The sequence below is a fragment of the Ursus americanus genome, chromosome 7 (assembly GCF_024610735.1).
Source record: "Ursus americanus isolate L20-20 chromosome 7, mUrsAme1.1.p, whole genome shotgun sequence".
In the NCBI taxonomy this organism is placed as follows: Eukaryota; Metazoa; Chordata; class Mammalia; order Carnivora; family Ursidae; genus Ursus; species Ursus americanus.
The window spans coordinates 29926298-29948207 of record NC_142133.1 but is presented as its reverse complement, the minus strand read 5'-3'; the positions used below and the strand labels follow the sequence as shown (position 1 = coordinate 29948207).

At 37.8% G+C, this 21910-nt stretch overlaps 1 protein-coding gene across 7 annotated transcripts in view; it reads left to right on the top strand.

The window, feature by feature from the left end:
- The window catches only part of WDPCP (WD repeat containing planar cell polarity effector), a 466454-nt gene that overhangs the window by 322853 nt on the left and 121691 nt on the right, over positions 1-21910 (top strand). For 6 of the 7 annotated variants that reach the window (XM_045788084.2, XM_045788088.2, XM_045788083.2 and 3 more), the window contains one exon: positions 4566-4668. In XM_045788084.2, coding sequence (XP_045644040.1) covers positions 4566-4668 — 103 coding nt within the window. Of the gene's footprint in view, positions 1-4565; positions 4669-6999; positions 10454-21910 lie in introns of those variants that run through there. The other variant, XM_045788086.2, reaches the window with a different exon arrangement.

Below are 21910 nucleotides of genomic sequence, written 5' to 3'. Positions count from 1 at the left end.
TGCTTTATGTATTTGGGAGCTGCCATATTGGGTGTGTAAATATTTACAATTATTATAGTTTCTTTTTGGCTTGTTCCCTTTATGATTATATAGTGTCCTTTTTCCTTTATTACAGCCTTCAATTTAAAACCCACTTTGTCCAGCATAAGTACTACTACCCTGGCTTTCTTTTCACATCCATTTGCGTGATAAGTGCTTTTCCATCCCTGCACTTTTAATCTGCATGTATCTCTAGGTCTGAAATGAGTCCCTTCTAGGAAGCATATAAATGGGCCTTACTTTTTTATCCATTCCATCACCGTCTTTTGATTGGAGCATTTTGTCCTTTTACACTCAAAGTAATTATTGATAGGTATGTACTTACTGTCATTTTATAACTTGTTTTATGGCTGTTTTTGTAGTTCTTCTCTGTTTTTTGTTCTCTTGCTCCTTTCTCTCATGGTTTGCTGTCTTTCTTAGTGATATACTTGAATTCTTTTCTCTTTCTTTTTTATGTATTTATTACCAGTTTTTGATTTGTGGTTACCATTATGTTTATATATAACATCTGTATATCAGTCTGTGTTTAGTTGATGGTCGCTTAAGTTTGAACCCATTCTAAAAGCACTATGTTTTTACTCTTTTCCCAGCCCTGTTTTATGTATATGGTGCCCTACTTTACATCCTTTTATTCTGTGAGGCCCTTGAATTTTATAGGTATATTTAATTTTCGTGCCTTTCTGCTTCCTACTTTTCTTTCTCTTGCCTAAGCTCTCTCCTTTCCACTCAGAGTCCCCTTTAACATTTCCTACAGGGCTGGTTTAGGGTGATGAATTCCTTTAATTTTTGTTTGGAAAATCCTCTCTCTGCTTCTATTATGAGTGATTGCTATGTTGGATAGAGTATTCTTGTTTGCAGGATTTTTTCTTTCAGCACTTGGAATATATCATGCCACTCTCTTCTAGCCTACAAGTTTCTGCTGAAGAATCCACTGATAGTCTTATAGGACTTCCCTTGAATGTAACTGTTTTCTCTTGCTGCTTTTAAAATTCTATTTTGCTGCTTTTTTTGCCATTTTAATTACTATGTGTTTTGGTGTGGACTTCTTTGGTTTAATTTTTGGCAGGAATCTCTGTGCTCCTGGATCTAGATTTCTGTTTCCTTCCCCAGATTTGGGGAGTTTTCAGCTATTATTTCTTCAAATAAATTTTCAACCCTTTTCTCTCTCTTCTCCTCTGGGATTCCTACAATGTAAATGTTATTATGCTTCATGGTGTTACTGAGTTTCATTAACCTGTTTTCATTATCTTTTTCCCTCCCACTCCAGTCAGTTTGATTGCTTTCTATTACTCTCTCCTGCAGGTCCCTGATCTGTTCTTCTGCTTCCTCTAGTCTGCTATTTATTGCATCTAGTGTATTTTTTATTTCAGTTATTGAGTTCTTCATCTCTCATTGGTTCTTTTTTATGTTTTCTGTCTCTTTTTTGAAGGTATCACTGAGTTCCTCTACTCTTCTCAAGTCTAGTGAGTGTATCTTTATGACCATTACTTTAAATTCTCTATCAGGTATATTACTTGTTTCCATTTCATTTAGCTCTCACTGTGATTTTGTCTTGTTCTTTCATTTGGGACATATTCCTCTGTCTCCTCATTTTGTCTAACTCTCTGTGTCTTTTTCTGTGTTTTAGGAAAGGCCACTGTATCTCTTGCTCTTGAAAGTAGTGGCCTTAGGGGCACCTGGGTGGCAACCAGCTCTTGATTTCAGCTCAAGTTGTGATCGCACGGTTGTGGGATTGAGCCCCATGTGGGGCTCTGTGCTCAGCAGGGAGTCTGCTTGGGCTTCTCTCTCTCCCTCTCCTTCTGCCTCCCCCCCCCCGCCCCAGTGCTCTCTCTTTCTCTTAAAGTAAATAATCTTTAAAAAAAAGAAAAACAAAAGAAGAAAGTAGTGGCCTTATGAAGAAGAGGTCCTGTAGTGCCTTGCAGTGCTATGTCCCCAGTTCACTTTAGGGGTGTCTCCTACTGCATGTGCAGTACTTTGTGGCTGAGCTGCATTTGCCTTTAGTTCTGTCATCTACAATGGCTCTCTTTGCCTTTTTTGTGCAGATTTTGATCACTGTGTTGAAAATGGGCCATTCTGGGGCCGTGTTGGGTTTGAGTTGAGTCAAACCAGGCCTTTACCAGAGATGCAGTAGCACCAAACTGCAAGGTGCTTTCCCTGTGTTAGCCCCTGAATTTTTTTTGGTGGGTGGAGCCTGTAGTCAGACTTGATGTCTGCTCCCAGCCCACTTCTGGAGCCACAGTTGGATTGGAGTGTAGGGTTCTTACCCTCTACCTTGGGTAGGAGTCACTTTGGAGTGGTGCTCACCCCTGTCAGGGCTGCTGGCACACTGCCAGTCTTGTAGCACCACTTTGGATGGGCTCCTGCCAAGGACATACTGGAGGAAGAAAGTCTGCAGCAGAATGTAGGGGTGGGGCATGTGGTGCCAGGATCGTCTTCACCAGTCTACTAAGGGAGAGGACCTGGAGCCACCTGGGAAGACTTGACAAGACTGGTGGGTTTATGGATGTGGATCTGCAGAAGCACACCAGGGCAGGGTGGACTGTTAGTAAGCTAGGTGGAATATGTTGGTGCTGTGCTGGTTCCTGTAGGTATCCATGTATTTAGGCTGGGGTGGGGGGGCGGGGGAGTGAAATGGTGCCCAGCAGCTATTTTGTTCTTGGAAAAGTCTCCCAAAGATCCCTGCCCCTCCAGCATATGCTCTGAGATTAGTAAATAAATCTCATTCCCATATACCCCAGGCATTTTTCAAACTGCTGCTTTTATGCTGTATCTCAGTGGGGCTGTTTGTAGTCAAAAAGATTAAGGACAGGACGTCAGTTTCCTGTTGTTCTCCCTGCTCTCCCAGAATGGAGCCCACTAATTTTTAAAGTTCCAGGTGTAATGCCCCACTGATTGTAAGAACTTGTGAACTTAGGCCCTTCTGGTTTTCAAAGTCAAATGTTATGAGGATTTGTCTTCCAGGTATGTCCCCCATGCCTCAGATGCCTGGTGTGCCTGATGTGGGGGTCTGCTTCTCTCTCCCCTCCACATCTGCAGTGTCCCTCCTTCTTGGTGACAGCATCTCCACCTTCCCTGCCCTCTTTGATGTGGCTTCTCTGCATTTACCTGTAGAGTTTGGTCTGTCAATCTTTGGGTCATTTTCTGGGTTATTTACACTGATGTGGGTGTTATCTAGTTGTATTTATGGGATGAGGTGAGCTTATGATCCTCCTACTCTGCCGTCTTCCCTGAAAGCCTCTGCAACCAGTAAATATTCTGAACTTTTAAAAACTTAAACAATTTGAAATTATATTTTTTTCAATTGCACTTATTTGAATATTCATAAAGTGAAATATCTTTCATGAGTATAAGCCATTTATATTTCTTCATTGTAAACTGGTTGTTCATATTCTTTTTCCATTTTTAAAAAAGACTTATTTATTCTAGAGAGAGAGGAAGAGGGAAAGAGAGATCTCAAGCAGACTCCCCACTGAGCAGGGACCCAGTGTGGAACTCAATCTCATAACCCTGAGATCATGACCTGAGCCGAAATCAAGAGTCATACACTTAACTGACTGAGCCACCAAATGCCCCTTCTTTTTCCATTTTTATTGCAATATTCCAGCGATCTTTTACACACCAAAAATAGTTCAAAATCCTTTTTAGTGGCTACACCTACTTTAGTATTATTTTATACTGCTTTCTCCCACACATCCAACCCAAGACTCCCTCCATATTCAAAGATATACCATTGGCTAACAGAACTGTTTTTTCAGTCTTCTATACATATATGCACCAGATACTAATTCTGTCACTTTTTCTCTATTTTCCATCCTAGCGTAACTCTTATTTGTCCTTCGAGACTCAGAGCAAGGATCAGTCCCTTCTCTTTTGCCACATATGTGTGCAAATATCTGTTATAAAACCCATCATATATTATGTAATTAACTGTTGTTCACAATGGCCTGTCTCCCCAGTGGGCTCACAGCTTCTTGAGACGTGGAATTGTAATTGATTTCTATATTCCAGAACAATGCCTAACACTTAGTAGATGCTGATTATTTGTTGACGACTGTATGAGTTGAAGATAATAGTAATATTAATGTTAACAAAGTAGTACATGCCAGACACATAAATGTCAGAGACAAATTTGTGTAGTTGTATTTCTTATAAAAATGCTATGATATACAATTGAATTTTGAAGACGTCATCTTGGATATTAAAATCTCACCAAAGAACATAGCAGTAAATGTTTTTATTTCCTGACAAAACTGAGTATGTCAAACGTTTGGTTTAAAAACTTGTCTTTTTCCCTGAAGAATTAAAATAACTTATTTAAATAATGCTATTAGGTATAGTTATAATCTACAATTCAAGAAAATTTGCTTATACTAGAAAAGAAAACTGAGAGAATTAAAACACAAAAAAATATTCATTAGCCGTGTCTGTTTTGTAATCTGAACAGGAAGCTCTTTTGTTCAAAATCTTCTTTGTAACTTGACCAAGATTCATTTGGATTAATCTTTTATTTTGCTTTATTTCCAAAGGACATCCATTACTTTGCACTAGATAAGGGTGAATTGGCACTAGCTGAAGTGGCAAGAAAAAGAGCTAGTGACATTGATGCAGAATCAATAACCTCCGGAGTTGGTAAGAATTAATGCTAGTTTTTTTAAGTGCTTTTTGTTTCAATCAATACTTACTCAGTATCATTTATATTTATGTTTGTAAGGCACAGTTGGTTAATTTGAACTACTTTCTTTGTAAAGTAACTTTTAAAAAAGAATTAAGCCTGGGTAAATAGTACAATATGGATATATAAGTCAGAACTATGTTGATATAAAAATTAATAATCACTGATTAATCACCATTTAGCAAAAAGTCAAAAGACACTGTTTTCATAAGATTTTTGAGGAAGAGTTTATTATCATAAGTGCTGTTATTAATATTAGCCACCACAGAAACTTATATAACTATTTATACACAAAGACATGTCATATCTCAAAAGAATTCTGTCCTCTATCAAAGTATTTCACATGGGATTTTAGGTTTGATGGGTGACTTGTTTTCTTTTAGAAGCCACTAGTCATTTTACAGTGTAGTCTTCCAAGGAAGACGAATAAGAAACTAAATTTAATCTAAAAGTCTGTTCAAACTTTATAATATATAAAAATGATAGTTTTAAAAACTGTTATAATATCAACATGAGCTTCCTTTTCCTAAACTTATTTTGTCTAATGTGACTAAATCTGGAACTATTGATCTCTGGACATTCCAATTCCTATTCTTCCTGGTATTTACTATTCCTAAATTAGGCAGAGGACCCTCAGAAATGTAATAGAATTCACTTCCTTGTGGAACTCCTAAGAAACGAAGTTTTAATAGATATCTGCTTTGTAAATTTGCTTCAAATTATTATAACAAGCCTCTCCATGGATTGATCATCTTTGTTTTTATAATGCTGTTTGCAGCCAAAAGGAGCAATTGCCAGCTTCTCTTTAACAATGGAGGTTTTGCATTTTAAAGCTATTTAAAGTTACTAAGGCTGAAAAGGAATGTGAAGAAGTTATCACAGAATTTCAGAAAAATGAAGAAACTCCATTATTCACCAGTATGCTTTCTGTGCCCTGTGAATGCTTGATTACATTACTGTAGCCAGCTGATACTTCCAAGCCAAATAGCCCTTTGAGCCCTGCCTTATTTCTAGCAAATATCTTTCTTCACTGAAACCCTGTTCCTCCCCACTTTTCAGCCTTTTTTTCAGGCCTTTCCCTTTGACCTTGATTACTCTCCCTTAACAAAGATACCATTCAGTAACAACAGTAACTATCAAAAGGTGAACATTCAGACGGATGTTCTACTCCACTTTTATTCTAGAAAATTGGGTTGACTCCCACTCAAAATTAGGAAAGGAATTAAGAAAGAATCTCTAGTTTCTTAATGGTAGTTTCTGTCTAGTTCTTCCATAGAGCCCACATCATGCTGGGGAAGGCTAATTTTATCTCAGGTTCCTTTAATTTAGTTCAATTCTGCTCTCTCAAACATTTCTGAAAGCAGAAAATTAAATTTTTGGCTTTCAAAAGTGTTCTTTGATGCAAGCAAGAAGGTAAATTATGTAAAATAATAAGAGTATTCAAGTTGAAGGATTTCAGGGGTGCCTGGGTGGCTCAGTCGGTTAAGCGTCTGTCTGCCTTGGGCTCAGGTCATGATCCCAGTGTCCTGGGATTGAGCCCCACATCAGGCTCCCCGCTCAGCGGAAAGCCTGCTTCTCCCTCTCCTTCTGCCTGCCGCTCCCACTTCTGTGCTCTCTCTCTCTCTCTCTGCAAATAAGTAAATAAACTCTTTTTAAAAAATAAATAAGTTCAAGTATTTTAGTCTAAATGGAAGAGTCTGTAAAAATTATCACATGTGGTAGCCATCAACATAACTAAAAGCAAGAGTTGCCAAAGGATAAGTTCAGTGATAATAATCTGAACAATTTGAAAGTTTTTTATTTAAATTTTTTATTCTAGTATAACATACATACAGAAAAGCACACAAATCATAAATTTGACAACAGATTTTTACAAATAAACACATTCTTGTAACCATTATCCAGACCAAGTAACATACATTATCAGGACCGCACAAGCCCTCTCATACCCACTTTAAGATACTACATCCCAGCCCAACTATCTTTACTCATAACACTATACATTAGTTTTATCTTTCTTTCAAATTTTAAATAACTGGAATATATATACTATTATTCTGGTTTGGGCTCCTTTCACTTAACTTTATGATATTCTTTTATATTGCTGTATATAATTATAATTCTTTCCTTTTTATTGTAATTCTTTCCTATTTATTTATTTATATAGTATTCCAGTAGATAAATATATATACTTTTATTCATTCTATGCCAGATATTTGAGTTCTTTCAAGTTTGGGGCTTATGTGAATAGTGTTGCTGTGAATGTACTTGTGTTTGTCTTTTAACAGATGTATACACAGATCTGCTGAGTATGTGCTTAAAAGTGGATTTGCTGTGACACAGGATACATTCATATGTTCAACGTTAATAGTGTGGAAGAGGAAGAAATTTTCCTCTATCCTTCAAGGTTTTTCCATGATGACTAAAAATCAAATTTACACAAGACTGATTAATAGAGAAACTAATGATGTACTGTATGTTGGCTAATTGTATTTAAATTAAAAAAAAAAGATCCAAGAAAAAAAAAAAGCCTGATTAATAGAAAATGAAACAAGGTTTAATAATACATATACCTCCTGTATACATGGGAGAGATCCAGGAAAACTTAGCATCTCACCAAAATAGGCTGAAGCCGTCACCTTAAATACCATCTCCATCAAAAAACAAAAGAAGATGTTGTAGGTAGAGGATCAGTTATGGGAGGTTACCATAAAAAGCATTAAAAAAAAGGCTAAAGTTGTCATGCAGATTTAAGTTCATGCCTTCTTCACTGATGACCGTTTCTAGGCATCTAAGAGTCATCCCCCTCTTCATGATACTGAGGGAGACACCCTTCCAAATGGAGATTTCCCTTATACATGGAAGTGTCTCTTAAGGAAGGGCAACTTGGATTTCAGACATATTGTTGTGTCTACAGTTTCTTAAAAAATACCAGCTTAGAATAATCATTATGCCAAAGAGGCGTATCTTTTTTTAGTCAAATTTATATATTCTTATTTTTTAAAGTTTTTATTTAAATTCCAGTTAACATACAGTGGTGTAATATTAGATTTCATTCCTTTTAAGGCTAATATCCCATTGTATATATATATACCACCTCTTCTTTATCCATTCATCAGTCAGTGGACATTTGGGCTCTTTCCATAATTTGGCTGTTGTTGATAATGCCAGCATAAATACCGGGGTGTACATATCCCTTCAAAGAAATATTTTTGTATTCTTTAGGTAAATATCTAGTAGTGTGATCGCTGGGTGATAGGGTAGTTCTATTTTCAATTTTTTGAGGAATTTCCATCCTCTTTTCCAGAGTGGCTACACCAGTTTGCATTCCTGTCAACCTACCAGTGCAAGATGGTTCCCCTTTCACCGCATCCCAAAGGCACATAGCTTTATGGTGGAAAAATCTGCTCCCCTACAGTAGTTATTTCCAGTTTTCCTAAGGGGCTATAACAGTTTATCTTCTCACCAGCAGTCCATAACAGTAGAGCTTGCTCCATCCTCACTGATGCATGATATTGTCTGCCTTTTGCATTTTAGCCATTCTGGTGGGGAAGACATTAATATTTTGTAAATGTGATAGTGTATATATAGAATGTTCCTGGGCTCTTTATTTCATTGGTCTCTTTGTACTTGCACAAATATCTCAGTGTTTTTTTTTTAATTGAAGTATAGTTGACACACAATGATACATTCCACAAGTCTATATCTTATGTTACGCTCACCATAAGTGTAGCTTTCATCTGTCACCATACAACACTATTATAATACCATTGACTAGATTCCCTATACCTTTCATCCAATGACTTCTTCATTCTGTAACTGGAAGCCTGTATCTTCCACTCCCCCTTGACTCATTTGCCCATCCTCTACACACATCCCCTCTGGCCACCCTCAGTTTTTCTCTATAATTATGGGTCTGTTTCTGCTTTTTGTTTCTTTTGTTTTGTTTTGTTTTGTTTTGATTCCACGTATTTATCTGTGTCTGACTTATTTCACTTAGCATATCCTCTAGGTCCATCCATGCTGTCTCAGATGGCAAGATCTTACTCTTTTTTATGGTTGAGTGTGTGCGTATGTGTATACGTATATACATATTTATCCATTCATCTGCTAATGGACACTTGGGTTGTTTCCATATTTTGGCTATTATAAATAATGCTGCAATACACAGGAGTACATATATCTTTTCAGGTTAGTGTTTTCATTTTGGGTAAATACCCAGTAGTGGAATTACTGGATCATGCAGTATATTTATTTTTAATTTTCTGAGAAGTATTCATATGGTTTTCTACAGTGGCTCTGCCAACTTACAGTCCCACCAAGAGTGCATGAAGGTTCCTTTATCTCCACTTCCTCAACAACACTTACTGCTTGTCATTTTGATTAGAGCCATTCTGACAGGTGTAAAGTGATATCTCATTGTGGTTTTGATTTGCATAATCCTGCTGATTAGTAATATTGAGTTCTGTTTCATGTACCTATTGGCCATCTGTTTGTCGTCTTTGGAAAAATGTCTGTTCAGGTAGGTACTCTTTCCATTTTTTAACTGGATTGTTTGATGGGCTTTTTTGGTGGTGGGTTGTATACATTCTTAATATATTTTGAATATTAACTCCTTGTCAGATGGATCATTGCAAATATCTTATCCCATTCAGTAGGTTGCTTTTTGTTTTGGTGTAGTCCCAATAGTTTATTTTTGCTTCTGTCTCCCTTGCCTGAAGAGATAGGTCTAGAAAGATATTGCTAAGGCTGCTGTCAAAGAAATTATTACCTATATTTTCTTCTAAAGTTTTATGGTTTTAGGTCTAACGTTTAACTCTTTAATCCAATTTGAGCTTAATTTTTTTGTATGGTGTTAAAAACTAGTCCAGTTTCATTCTGTTGCATGTAGCCATCCAGTTTTCTAGCACCATTTGTTGAAGAGACTGTCTTTTCTCCATTGTGCATTCTTGCCTCCTTTGTTGAAGATTAATTGACATTATAAATTTGGGTTTATTTCTGGGTTGTCTATTCTGTGTCATGGATCTGTTTTTGTGTCAGTACTATACTGTTTTTGATTACTACAGCTTTATAAATTGTATCTTGAAATCTGGGATTATGATACTTGTCAAGATTGCTTTGGCTATTCGGGATCTTTTGTTGTTCTATACCAATTTACGATTATTCTAGTTCTATGGGGGGAAAAGCTATTGGTGTTGATGAGGATTGCATTGAAACTGTAGACTGCTTTGGGTATTATGAACATTTTAACAGTATGGGTTGTTCCAATCCATGAGCATGGAATATCTCCCTTTTTTGTGTCATCTTCAATTTGTTTCATCAATGTTTTAGAGTTTTCAGAGTACAGGTCTTTCACCTCCTTGATTAAGTTTCTTCCTAGGTATTTTATTTTTTTAGTGCCATCGTAAATGCGATTCTTTTTTAATTTTTATGGTTTTTTTTAATTTTTTATTGCTATGTTAGTCACCATACAGTACATCATTAGTTTATGATGTGTTCCATGATTCATTGTTTGTGTATTACACCCAGTGCTCCATGCAATACGTGCCCTCCTGAATACTGATCACCTGGCTAGCCCATCCCCCCATCCCTCTCCTCTGAAACTCTCAGTTTGTTTTCCAGAGTCCACAGTCTCTCATGGTTCATTCCCCCTTCTGTTTACCCCCCCTCCATTCTTCCCTTCCTTCTCCTACCGATCTCCCTGCTATTAATGGGATTGTTTTTTAAATTTCTCTGCCACTTCATTAGTAGTGTATAGAAATGCAACTGATTTCTGTGTATTAATTTTGTGTCCTGCAATTTTACTGAATTTATCATTTCTAATCGTTTTTTGGTGAAGTCTTAGGGTTTTCTATGTATAGTATCATATCATCTGCAAATGATGACATTTTCACTTATTCCTTACTAATATGGATGCTGCTTATTTCTTTTCTTGTCTGATTGCTGTGCTTATGACTTCCAGTACTGTGTTCAATAAAAGTGATGAGAGTGACATCCTAGTCTTATTTGAGTTTTTAGAGGAAAAGCTTACAGCATTTCACTATTGAGTATGTTAGCTGTGGGTTTTTCATATATGGCCTGTATTATGTTGTGGCATATTCCCTGTAAACCCACTTTATTGAGAGCTTTTATCAGAAACAGATGTTGAATTTTATCATAAGCTTTTTTTTTTTTTTTTACATCTCTTGGAATGATCATGTGATTTTTATCTTTCACTTTGTTAATATAGTTTTGCACATTGATTGGTTTACAAATATTGAACCATCCTTGCCTTCCTGGAATAAAGCCCACTTAATCGTAGTGAATGATCCTTCTAATGTATCATTCAAAGTTGTTTGCTAATATTTTGTGGAGGGTTTATGCATCTTTGTTTATCAGGGTTATTGGCCTGTAGTTTTCTTTCTTTGTAGTGTCTTTGTCTGGTTTTCGTATCAAAGTATGGTGTCTTGTAGAATATATGTGGAAGTTTTTCTTCCTCTTCTGTTTTTCAGAATAGATTAACGAAAATATGTACTCTATTTTTTTTTAAGATTTTATTTTTCTATTTGAGAGACTGAGAGAGCACAGGAGGGGGGGAACAGAGGGAGAGGAACAGACTCCATACTAAGCACAGAGCCTGATGTGGGGCTCAGTCTCACAACCCCGAGATCATGACCCGAGCCAAAACCAGAGTCAGATGCTCAACCGACTGAGCTACAAAGGCTCCCCACTACTGACTTCTTTAAACATCTGGTAGAATTTAACTGTGAATCTATCTGGTCTTAGATTGTTGTTTATTGGGAGTTTTTTGATAATGGATTCAATTTTTTTACTACTAATTGGTCTGTTCAGATTTTCTATTTCTTCTTCATTCAGTTTTGGAAGATTATGTTTCTAAGAATTTATCCATTTCGTCTAGGCTGTCCAATGTGTTGGCATATAATTTTTTGCAGTAGTCTCTTCTAATCTTTTGTATTTTTGTAGTATTTTGTTACCTTTCCTTTTTTATTTCTGAATTTATTTGGATCCTCCCTCTTCCCCCCCCCCGAGGAATCTGGCTAAAAGTTTATTAATTCTGTAGATCTTTTAAAAAAAAAAATAGCTCTTGGTTTCGCTGATCTTTTCTATTTTTATTTTAGTCCTTATCTCATATATTTCTATTCTGATCTCTATTTTTCCCTTCCTTATACTTATCTTAGGTTTTGCTTGTTCTTTTTCTAGTTCCTTGTAATTGTAAGCTTACATTGTTTGAGATTTTTGTTTGATGTATCTCAGTATTAATTTAAATTTCCCTTAGAACTATTTTCATTGCATCTCAATGATTTTGAACCATTGTTCATTTTCATTTATTTTCATTTTCATTTATTTCCATGTTTGATTTCCTGTTTGATTTTTTGTTGCTGTTGACCAACTGTTTGTTTTGTAGCACGTTGTTTAGCCTCCACATATTTGTGTTTTTCTGGTTTTTTTCTTGATTGATTTCTAGTTTCATAGTGTTGTGGTCAGAAAAGATACATGTGATACCTATCTTTCATTTATTGAGACTTGTTTTGATCTGTCCCAGAAAATGTTCCATGTGCACGGGAAAAGAATGAGTATTCTGTTGGTTTTGGGTGGAATGTTCTGTACATTTTTTTCTTTAATTCCACCTAGTTAACATACAGTGCAATATTAGTTTCAGGTGTTGAATTTAGTGATTCATCATTTACAATACTCAGTGCTCATCACAAGTGCCTTCCTTAATCACCATCCCCTGTTTAAACCCTCCCCCCCCAGTAACCATCATTCTGTTCTCTATAGTTGAGTCTGTTTCTTGGTTCGCTTCTCTTCCCCCCGCCATGTTCATTTGTTTGTTTCTTAAATTCCACATATGAGTGATATAGTATTTGTCTTTCTCTGACTTATTTCACTTAGCATAATACTCTCTAGCTCCATCCATGTTGTTGCAAATGGCAATATTTTGCTCTTTTTTATGGCTGAGTAATATTCCATACGTACCATACCGCCTCTTCTTTATCCATTCATCAGTTGATGAATATTTGGGCTTTTCCCATAATTTGGCTATTGTTGATAATTCTGTTGTAACCATTAGGGTGCATGTGTCCCTTTGAATTAGTATTTTTGTATCCTTTGGGTTAATCCTAGTAGTACAATTGCTAGATCATAGGGTAGTTCTATTTTTAACTTTTTTGAGGCATTTCCATATTGTTTTCCAGAGCGGCTGCACCAGTTTGCATTCTCACCAACTAAGACACTGTTTTCTTATTGATAGTCGGTCTGGATGATCTATCCTTTGATGTAAGTGGGGTAATAAATTCCCTTATATTATAAGTATGGGTTTGTGGTTACCACGAGGTTCATATATAATACTCTATGTATAGAGAAGTCTGTATGAAGTTCATGGTAACTTAAGTTCAAACATATTCTAAAAGCAGTTTTGGGATGCCTGGGTGGTTCAGTTGGTTAAGCATCTGCCTTCAGCCCGGGTCATGATTGCAGGGTCCTGGGATCGAGTCCCACATCGGGCTCCTTGCTCAGCGGGGAGCCTGCTTCTCCCTCTGCCTGCCGCTCCCCCTTGCTTGTGCTCTCTCTCTCTCTGACAAATAAATAAATAAAATCTTTAAAAAAAATACTTTTACTACCCCCTTCCATGTTTTCTGTGTATGTTATTAGGTATTACATTTTTTAATTCATATTTTTCTTCTAATTAAGTCCATTTAACATTTCCTATAAGTGGTTTAATGGTCATGAACTTTTTAAACCTTTATTTGTTTGGGAAACACTTTCTCTCTCCAATTTTGAATACTAACCTTGCTGGGTAGAATATACTTGGTTGCAGGTTTTTCCTTTCAGCATTCTGAATATATAATGCCACTCTTTTGACCTGCAAAGTTTCTGCTGAAAAATCAGCTGTTACCCTTGTAGGGTCCCTTGTATGTAACTTTTCTCTTGCTCCCTTCAAATTCTGTCTTTAATCTTTGATATTTTATGTGGACCTCCTTGGGTTCATCTTGTTTAGAACTCTTTGTGCTTTCTGAACCTGGATGTCTGTTTCCTTCCCCAGGTTAGAGAAATTTTCATCTATTTCTTCAAGTAAGTTTTCTTCTCTTTTCTTTCTTCTCCTTCTGGGATAATGTGAATCTTTGTTTACTTGATATTATCCAAGAGATCCCTTAACCTATCCTCATTTTTTAAACTTCTTTTTTTTCTTTATGCTGTTCAGATTGGGTGCTTTTCACTACCATGTCTTCCAGATCACTGATCCATTCTTCTGCATCCACAAAACTATTGATTTTCTCCAGTATATTTTTCATTTCAGTTATTGTATTCAATTCCGATTGGTTCTTCCTCATATCTTCTCTCTCTTTGTTGAAGTTCTCACTCAGTTCTTCCACTCTTCACACAGTGAACATCTTTATGATCATTACTTTAAATTCTTTATCTGGCATATTTCTTATCTGTTTGATTTACTTCTAATTCTGAAGTTTTTGTTTCATTCTTTCATTTGGGGCATATTTCTCTGTCTTCTCATTTTGGCTGACTTTCTGTGGCTGTTTCTATGAATTATGTAGAAAAGCTTCTCTGAAATGTGAAGGAGTGGTCTTATGTATGGTTGTACTCTGTGTAGGCTGTGTGTGCCTGGTAACTTTGGTTCACTGGGTGGCACTCTGGCTGGCATGAGTTAGGCATGACAGGGTACTCCGTGCTTGGGCTATCCTAGTGGGATGGCCATATCTGAAGTAGGCATGGGCTGGGACAGTCCCAAGATTCCCCACACACAGAGTGCTCTGGCAGAAGAGCTGAAGCAAATGCAAGCTATGGCGTCCTGGGGTACTCTGTGCATGGGGACACCTTGGCTGGGCAGTTGTATCCAAAGCAACTATGAGCCAGGAGGTCCTGAAGAACTCTGAGCCAGGGTGTTCTAGGATGCATTGTGCCTATGCCACCTTGCTGGTAACATGCTGGAGACGGAGATGCACTGCACTGGGGCCACCTTGGAATGGCCAGGGCTGGTGTGAGCTAGGGGCACAGGGCTCACAGAAGTGGTAGGCCATTTAGAACACTTGGACCCTAGTGCTATCTACACTATCAAGGTGGAAGGAGAATGTAAACCTTGGTGCTCAGCAGCTGCTCTCACCCAGAGTTCCAGTAGCTCCTCCACCATTTGGTAGGGTTTTAGGGCTAGTTCTTTATATTTCAGTCACTCTTTTAAACTATGGCTTTTTTCCTGTGCCCCAGGGTATCCAGGGCTGGAGTGGGCTAGGGACCGAAAACTCACTGAGACTGCAGACTGGCTGTAGCGAGCAGACCCTGCTCCGTTCTGTGCCATCAAGGTTGATGAGAGCATAAACCGTGGTGGCACTCTCCTGCCCCTTTGACCTAGAAAGAATTCCAGCAGCTCCCCTACTGTTTAGGAGGGTTCTAGGGCTTGTTCACTTGTATTCTAGTTACCCTTTTTTTATTTTTTTTAAAGATTTTATTTATTTTTGCGAGAGAGAGTATGTGTACATGAGCAGGGAAGGGAGGGGCAGAGGGAGAAGCAGACTCCTGGCCGAGCAGGGAGCCTGATGCTGGACTTGATCCTAGGATCCTGGGATCATGACCTGAGCCGAAGGCAGAAGCTTAACCGCCTGAGCCCCCCAAGCGCCCCTCTAGTTACCTTTTAAACTGCAGCTTTTGTTCTGCACCACAAGGCAGATGACTCTGCTTATGGTCACTAATACTATCCCTCCCCACTGCTATTTGCAGCAGCAGGAGTGGGTGGTCCTTTCATTGTCATGTCTCTATCTTACCATTGTCTATGTGGTTATTCTTTTGTTGTGAGGAAACTGTTCTACCAGCCCTCAGTTCTTCAGGAGGAATTGCTGTAACAATACGTATAGATTTGGCATGTCTGTGGAGGAGGGTAAATTCAGGGTCTCCCTGCATTGCCATCTTGGACCCAGTATCTCACTATTTTAAGGAATTCTGGCTTTAAATCTTTAAGTATTTAGAGAAATGTAATTGACATATAATATTAGTTTAAGGTGTACAATATCATTATTCAACAATTATATACATTACAAAATGATAAGCATGCTTATATACTCTGTCACCATGCAACCTTATTACAGTATTATTCACTATATTTCCAATATACTTTTCATGCTTGTGACTTACTTTACAAATGGAAGTTTGTAGTTCCTAATCTCTCTCACTTATTTTGATTTTCCTACCCACTTCCCTATGGCAACCACCAATTTCTTGTCTGTATTTATGAGTCAGTTTCTTTTGTTTGATCAGTTTTTTTTTTTTTTTTTTTAGATTCCACATATAAATGAAATTATGTGGTATTTGCCTTTTACTGTCTGACTTACTTCACTTAGCATGATACCCTCTAGGTCCATTCATGTTGTCTCAAATGGCAAGATTTCATTCTTTTTTATTATGGTTCAGTAATATTCCAGTGTGTGTGTGTGTGTGTGTGTGTGTGTGTGTGTGTGTGTACACACATGCATACATACACACAAATCACATTGTATTTATCCATTCATCTATTGCACACTTGCATTGCTTCCATATCTTGGCTATTATAAATCTGCAAAAAAGAGGTACATAAATCTTTCTGAATTAATGTTTTCACTTGCTTCAGAAAAATACTCAGATATGTAATGACTGGGTTATATGTTATTTCCATTTTTAATTTTTTGATGAACCTCTATACTGTTTCTCATAGTGGCAACACCAATTTACATCCCACCAACTGTACCTGACTATTCTCTTTTACCCACATCTTCACCGACTCTTTTGTCTTTTTTGATACTAGCATTTCTTTTTTTATTATTATTATTTTTATTATGTTAGTCACCATACAGTACATCCCTGGTGTGTGATGCAAAGTTCGATGATTCATTAGTTGCGTATAACACCCAGTGCACCATGCAATACGTGCCCTCCTTACTACCCATCACCGGTATATCCCATTCCCCCACCCCCCTCCCCTCTGAAGCCCTCAGTTTGTTTCTTGTAGTCCATAGTCTCTCATGCTTCATTCCCCCTTCTGATTACCCCCCCTTTCTTTATCCCTTTCTTCCCCTACCGATCTTCCTAGTTCTTATGTTCCATAGATGAGAGAAATCATATGATAATTGTCTTTCTCTGCTTGACTTATTTCACTTAGCATTATCTCTTCCAGTGCTGTCCATGTTGCAGCAAATGTTGAGAACTCGTTCTTTCTGATAGCTGAATAATATTCCATTGTATATATGGACCACAACTTCTTAATCCAGTCATCTGTTGAAGGGCATCTCGGTTCCTTCCACGATTTAGCTATTGTGGACAATGCTGCTGTGAACATTGGGGTGCATATGGCCCTTCTCTTCACTACGTCTGTATCTTTGGGATAAATACCCAGTAATGCAATACTTGGATCATACGGTAGCTCTATTTTTAACTTTTTAAGGGACCTCCACACTGTTTTCCAAAGTGCCTGTACCAACTTCCATTCCCACCAACAGTGTAAGAGGGATCCCCTTTCTCCACATCATCTCCAACATTTGTTGTTTCCTGCCTTGTCAATTTTTGCCATTCTAAATGGCGTAGGGTGTTATCTCAATGTGGTTTTGATTTGAATTCCCCTGATCTCTAATGATTTTGAACATTTTTTCATGTGTCTGTTAGCCATTTGTCTGTCTTCATTGGAAAAGTGTCTGTTCATATCTTCTGCCCATTTTTTTTTATTTGATTATTTGTTTCTAGTGTATTGAGTTTGAGAAGTTCTTTGTAGACCTTGGATACCAGTCCTTTATCTGTAGGGTCATTTGCAAATATCTTCTCCCATTTGTGGGCTGCCTCTTAGTTTTTTTGACTGTTTCCTTGGCTGTGCAGCAGCTTTTTATCTTGATGAAGTCCCACAAGTTCATTTTTTCTTTTGTTTCTCTTGCCTTTGGAGATGTGTCATGAAAAAGGTTGCTGTGGCTGATGTCAAAGAGGTTGCAGCCTATGTTCTTCTCTAGGATTTTGATGGATTCCTGTCTCACATCGAGGTCTTTCATCCATTTAGAGTTTATCTTTGTGTATGGTGTGAGAGAGTGGTCAAGTTTCATTCTTTTGCATGTAGCTGTCCAGTTTTCCCAGCACCATTTATTGAAGAGACTGTCTTTATTCAGCTGGATGTTTTTTCCTGCTTTGTCAAAGATTAGTTGCCCAAAGAGCTGAGGGTCCATTTCTGGGTTCTCTATTCTGTTCCATTGTTCTGTGTGTCTGTTTTTGTGCCAGTACCATGCTGTCTTTGTGATCACAGCTTTGTAGTATAGCTTGAAATCAGGCAACGTGATGCCCCCAGCTTTGTTTTTCCTTTTCAACAGTTCCTTGGCGGTTCAGGGCCTTTTCTGATTCCACACAAATTTAAGGACTATTTGTTTCAGTTCTTCGAAAAATTTCATTGGTGTTTTAATCGGGATAGCATTGAAAGTGTAAATCGCTCTGGGTAGCATAGACATTTTAACTATGTTAATTCTTCTGATCCATGAGCATGGAATATTTTTCCATCTTTTTGTGTATTCTTCAATGTCTTTCAAGAGTGCTCTGTAGTTTCTAGAATATAGATAGATCCTTTACCTCTCTGGTTAAGTTAATTCCAAGATGACGTATGAATTTTGGTGCTATTGTAAGTGGAATCGATTCCCTAATTTCTCTTTCTTCAGTCTCATTGTTCGTGTATAGAAATGCAACTGATTTCTGAGCTTTGATTTTGTATCCCGCCACATTACTGAATTACTGTATAAGTTCTAGTAATCTGGGGGTGGAATCTTTTGGGTTTTCCACATAGAGTATCATGTCGTCTGCAATGAGAGACAGTTTGACTTCTTCTTTGATGATTTGAATACCCTTTATCCCTTTTTGTTGTCTGATTGCTGTTGCAAGGACTTCTAGTACTATGTTGAATAATAACATCGAGAGTGGGCATCCTTGTTGTGTTCCTGATCTTACGGGGAAGATTTTCAGCTTTTCCCCATTGAGAATGAAATTCGCTATAGGCTTTTCATACATGGTTTTTATGAAATTGTGGAATGTACCCTCTATCCCTACACTCTGAATTATTTTAATCAGGAAAGGATGGTGTATTTTCTCAAATGCTTTTTCTGCATCAATCGAGAGGATCATATGGTTCTTGACTCTTTTTTTTTTTATATGATCTATCACACTGATCGATTTGTGAATTCTGAACCACCCTTGCATCTCAGGGATGAATCCCAATTGGTCATGATGGATAATCCTTGTAATGTACTGTTGGATCCTATTAGCTAGGATCTTGTTGAGAATTTTGGCATCTATATTCATCAGGGATATCGGTCTGTAATTCTCCTTTTTGATGGGGTCTTTGCCTGGTTTGGGGATCAAGGTAATACTGGCCTCATAGAATGAGTTTGGTAGTTTTCCTTCTGTTTCTATTTTTTGAAACAGCTTCAGGAGAATAGGTATTACTTCTTCTTTGAATGTTTGGTAGAATTTCCCTGGGAATCCGTCAGGCCCTAGATTCTTGTTTTTGGGGAGATTTTTGATTACTGCTTCAATCTCTTCATAATTAATTGGTCTGTTTAAATAATCAATTTCTTCCTGTTTCAGTCTTGGTAGTTTATAAGTTTGCAGGAAGGCATCCATTTCTTCCAGGTTAATTTATTGGCATAAAAATGTTGATAAAAGTTTCTAATGATCGGGGCGCCTGGGTGGCACAGCGGTTAAGCGTCTGCCTTCGGCTCAGGGCGTGATCCCGGCGTTATGGGATCGAGCCCCACATCAGGCTCCTCCACTAGGAGCCTGCTTCTGCCTCTCCCACTCCCCCTGCTTGTGTTCCCTCTCTCGCTGGCTGTCTCTATCTCTGTCGAATAAAATAAAATAAAATCTTTTAAAAAAAAAGTTTCTAATGATCCTTCTTATTTCATTGGTGTTGGTAGTGATCTCTCCCTTTCCGCCCTTAGAGATTCTATCTTTCATTCATAATTTTATTAACTTGGGTCCTTTCTCTATTCTTCTGAATAAGTCCGGCCAGTGGCTTATCAATCTTATTTATTCTTTCAAGGAACCAGCTTCTAGTTCTGTTGATCTGCTGTGATGTGCTCCTGTTTTTTAATTCATTGATCTCCGCTCTAATCTTGATCAACTGCCTTCCTGTGCATGGGTTAGGATGGTTCTTCTGTTGCAGCTCCAGCTTCTTGAGGTGAGAATATAAAAACTGCATTTTATATTTTTCTATTCTTTTGAGTGAGGCTTGGATGGCTATGTATTTTCCTCTTAGGACTGCCTTTGCAGTGTCCCATAGGTTTTGGGCCGTTGTGTTTTCATTCTCGTTGGTCTCCATAAATTGTTTAAATTGATTTCTAATTTCCTGGTTTACCCAATCATTCTTGAGCAGGATGGTTCTTATTTTCCAAGTCTTTATCTTCCAAATTTTTCCTTATGATTGAGTTCCAGTTTCAAAGCATTGTGGTCTTAGAATATGCAGGGAATAATCTCAGTCTTTTGGTATCGGTTGAGACGTGTTTTGTGACCCAGTATATGGTCTATTCTGGAGAACGTTCCTTGTGCATTCGAAAAGAATGAGTATTCTGTTGTTCTGGGGTATAGTGTTCTGTATATATCTATGAGGTCCATCTGGTACAGTATGTCATTCAAAGCTCTTGTTTCTTTGTTGATTTTCTGCTTAGCTGATCTGTCTATTGCTGAGAGCGGAGTGTTGAGGTCCCCTACTATTAATGTATTATTATCTATATGTCTCTTTATTCTGGTTAAGAGTTGGCTTGTGTATCTAGCTGCTCCCCTGTTAGGGGCATAGATATTTATAATTGTCATATCCACTTGTTGGATACATCCTTTAAGAATAATATAGTGTCCTTCTGTATCTCTAACTACAGTCTTTAGTTTAAAATCTAATCTGAGAATTGCTACCCCAGCTTTCTTTTGAGGTCCATTGGCATGAAAAATGGTTTTCCATCCCTTCACTTTCAGTCTGGATGTATCTTTAGGTTCAAAATGAGTCTCTTGTAGACAGCAAATGGATGGGTCCTGTCTTTTTATCCAAAGCGCAACCCTGTGTCTTAATGGGAGCATTTAGGCCATTCACATTGAGAGTGATTATTGAGAGAAATGAGTTTAATGATGTCATATTGCCTGTGAAGTCTTTGTTTCTATAGATTGTAAATTTCTGTTCTGTATCACTCTTGGGGCCTCTTTACTTTTATAGAACCCCCCCCTTAATAGCTCATGTAGGGCTGGTTTGGTGGTTACGTATTCCTTCAGTTTCTGCTGCTCCTGGAGATCAAAATTCTTTGATCAGAACCAAAATTCTCTGATCCTGGTCCTTATCTCTCCATCAATTCTGAATAACAGCCTTGCTGGATAAAGGATCCTTGGCTGCATGTTCTTCTCAGATAGAGCTTTGTACCCTGCCAACCCTTCCTAGCCTGCCAGGTCTCTGTAGACAGGTCTGGCGTTATTCTGATGTTCCTCCCTCTGTACGTGAGGATTCTCTTCCCCCTGGCCGCTTTCAACCCTGTATCCTTGGATCTAATATTTGCGAATTGCACTATTATGTGACGTGGTGGTCTATTCTCATTTATCTTGGGAGGGGTCCTCTCTGCCTCTTGGACACGAATGCTTGTTTCCTTTGCCAGATTAGGGAAGTTCTCAGCTACAATTTGTTCAAATATCTCTTCTAAACCTCTCTCTTTTTCCACCTCCTCAGGGATGCCAATGATTCTGATATTGGAACGTTTCATTGAGTCAGTAATCTCCCGTAATCTACATTCTTGAGATTGGATTTTTTGAGCCAGGTTTCCATTTTTTCATTCTATTCTTCCATCCCATCTTCTAATTAACTAATTCATTCTTCTGCCTCATTTACCCTGGCCATCAGAGCATCTAGTTTAGACTGCATTTGATTCATAGCATTTTTATTTTCTGCCAGATTTGCTCTCATTTCCACCCTTAGAGATTCTATATTCTCGTTAATATTTTCATTAATATTTTTTTCCAGCCTACACATCATCTTGACCACTGTTACTCTGAACTCCATTTCTGACAATTTGGTTATATCCATATCCATCATTTCTGTGGCAGAGGCCACAGTCTCTGTCTCCTTTCTTTGCTGGGGGGGTTTCTCCTCATCATCATTCCGATGAGGAGAGGTTGCGGGGATGTACAGAGCCCAAATTATTGACCAGGACCCAGGCAGTGTGCACT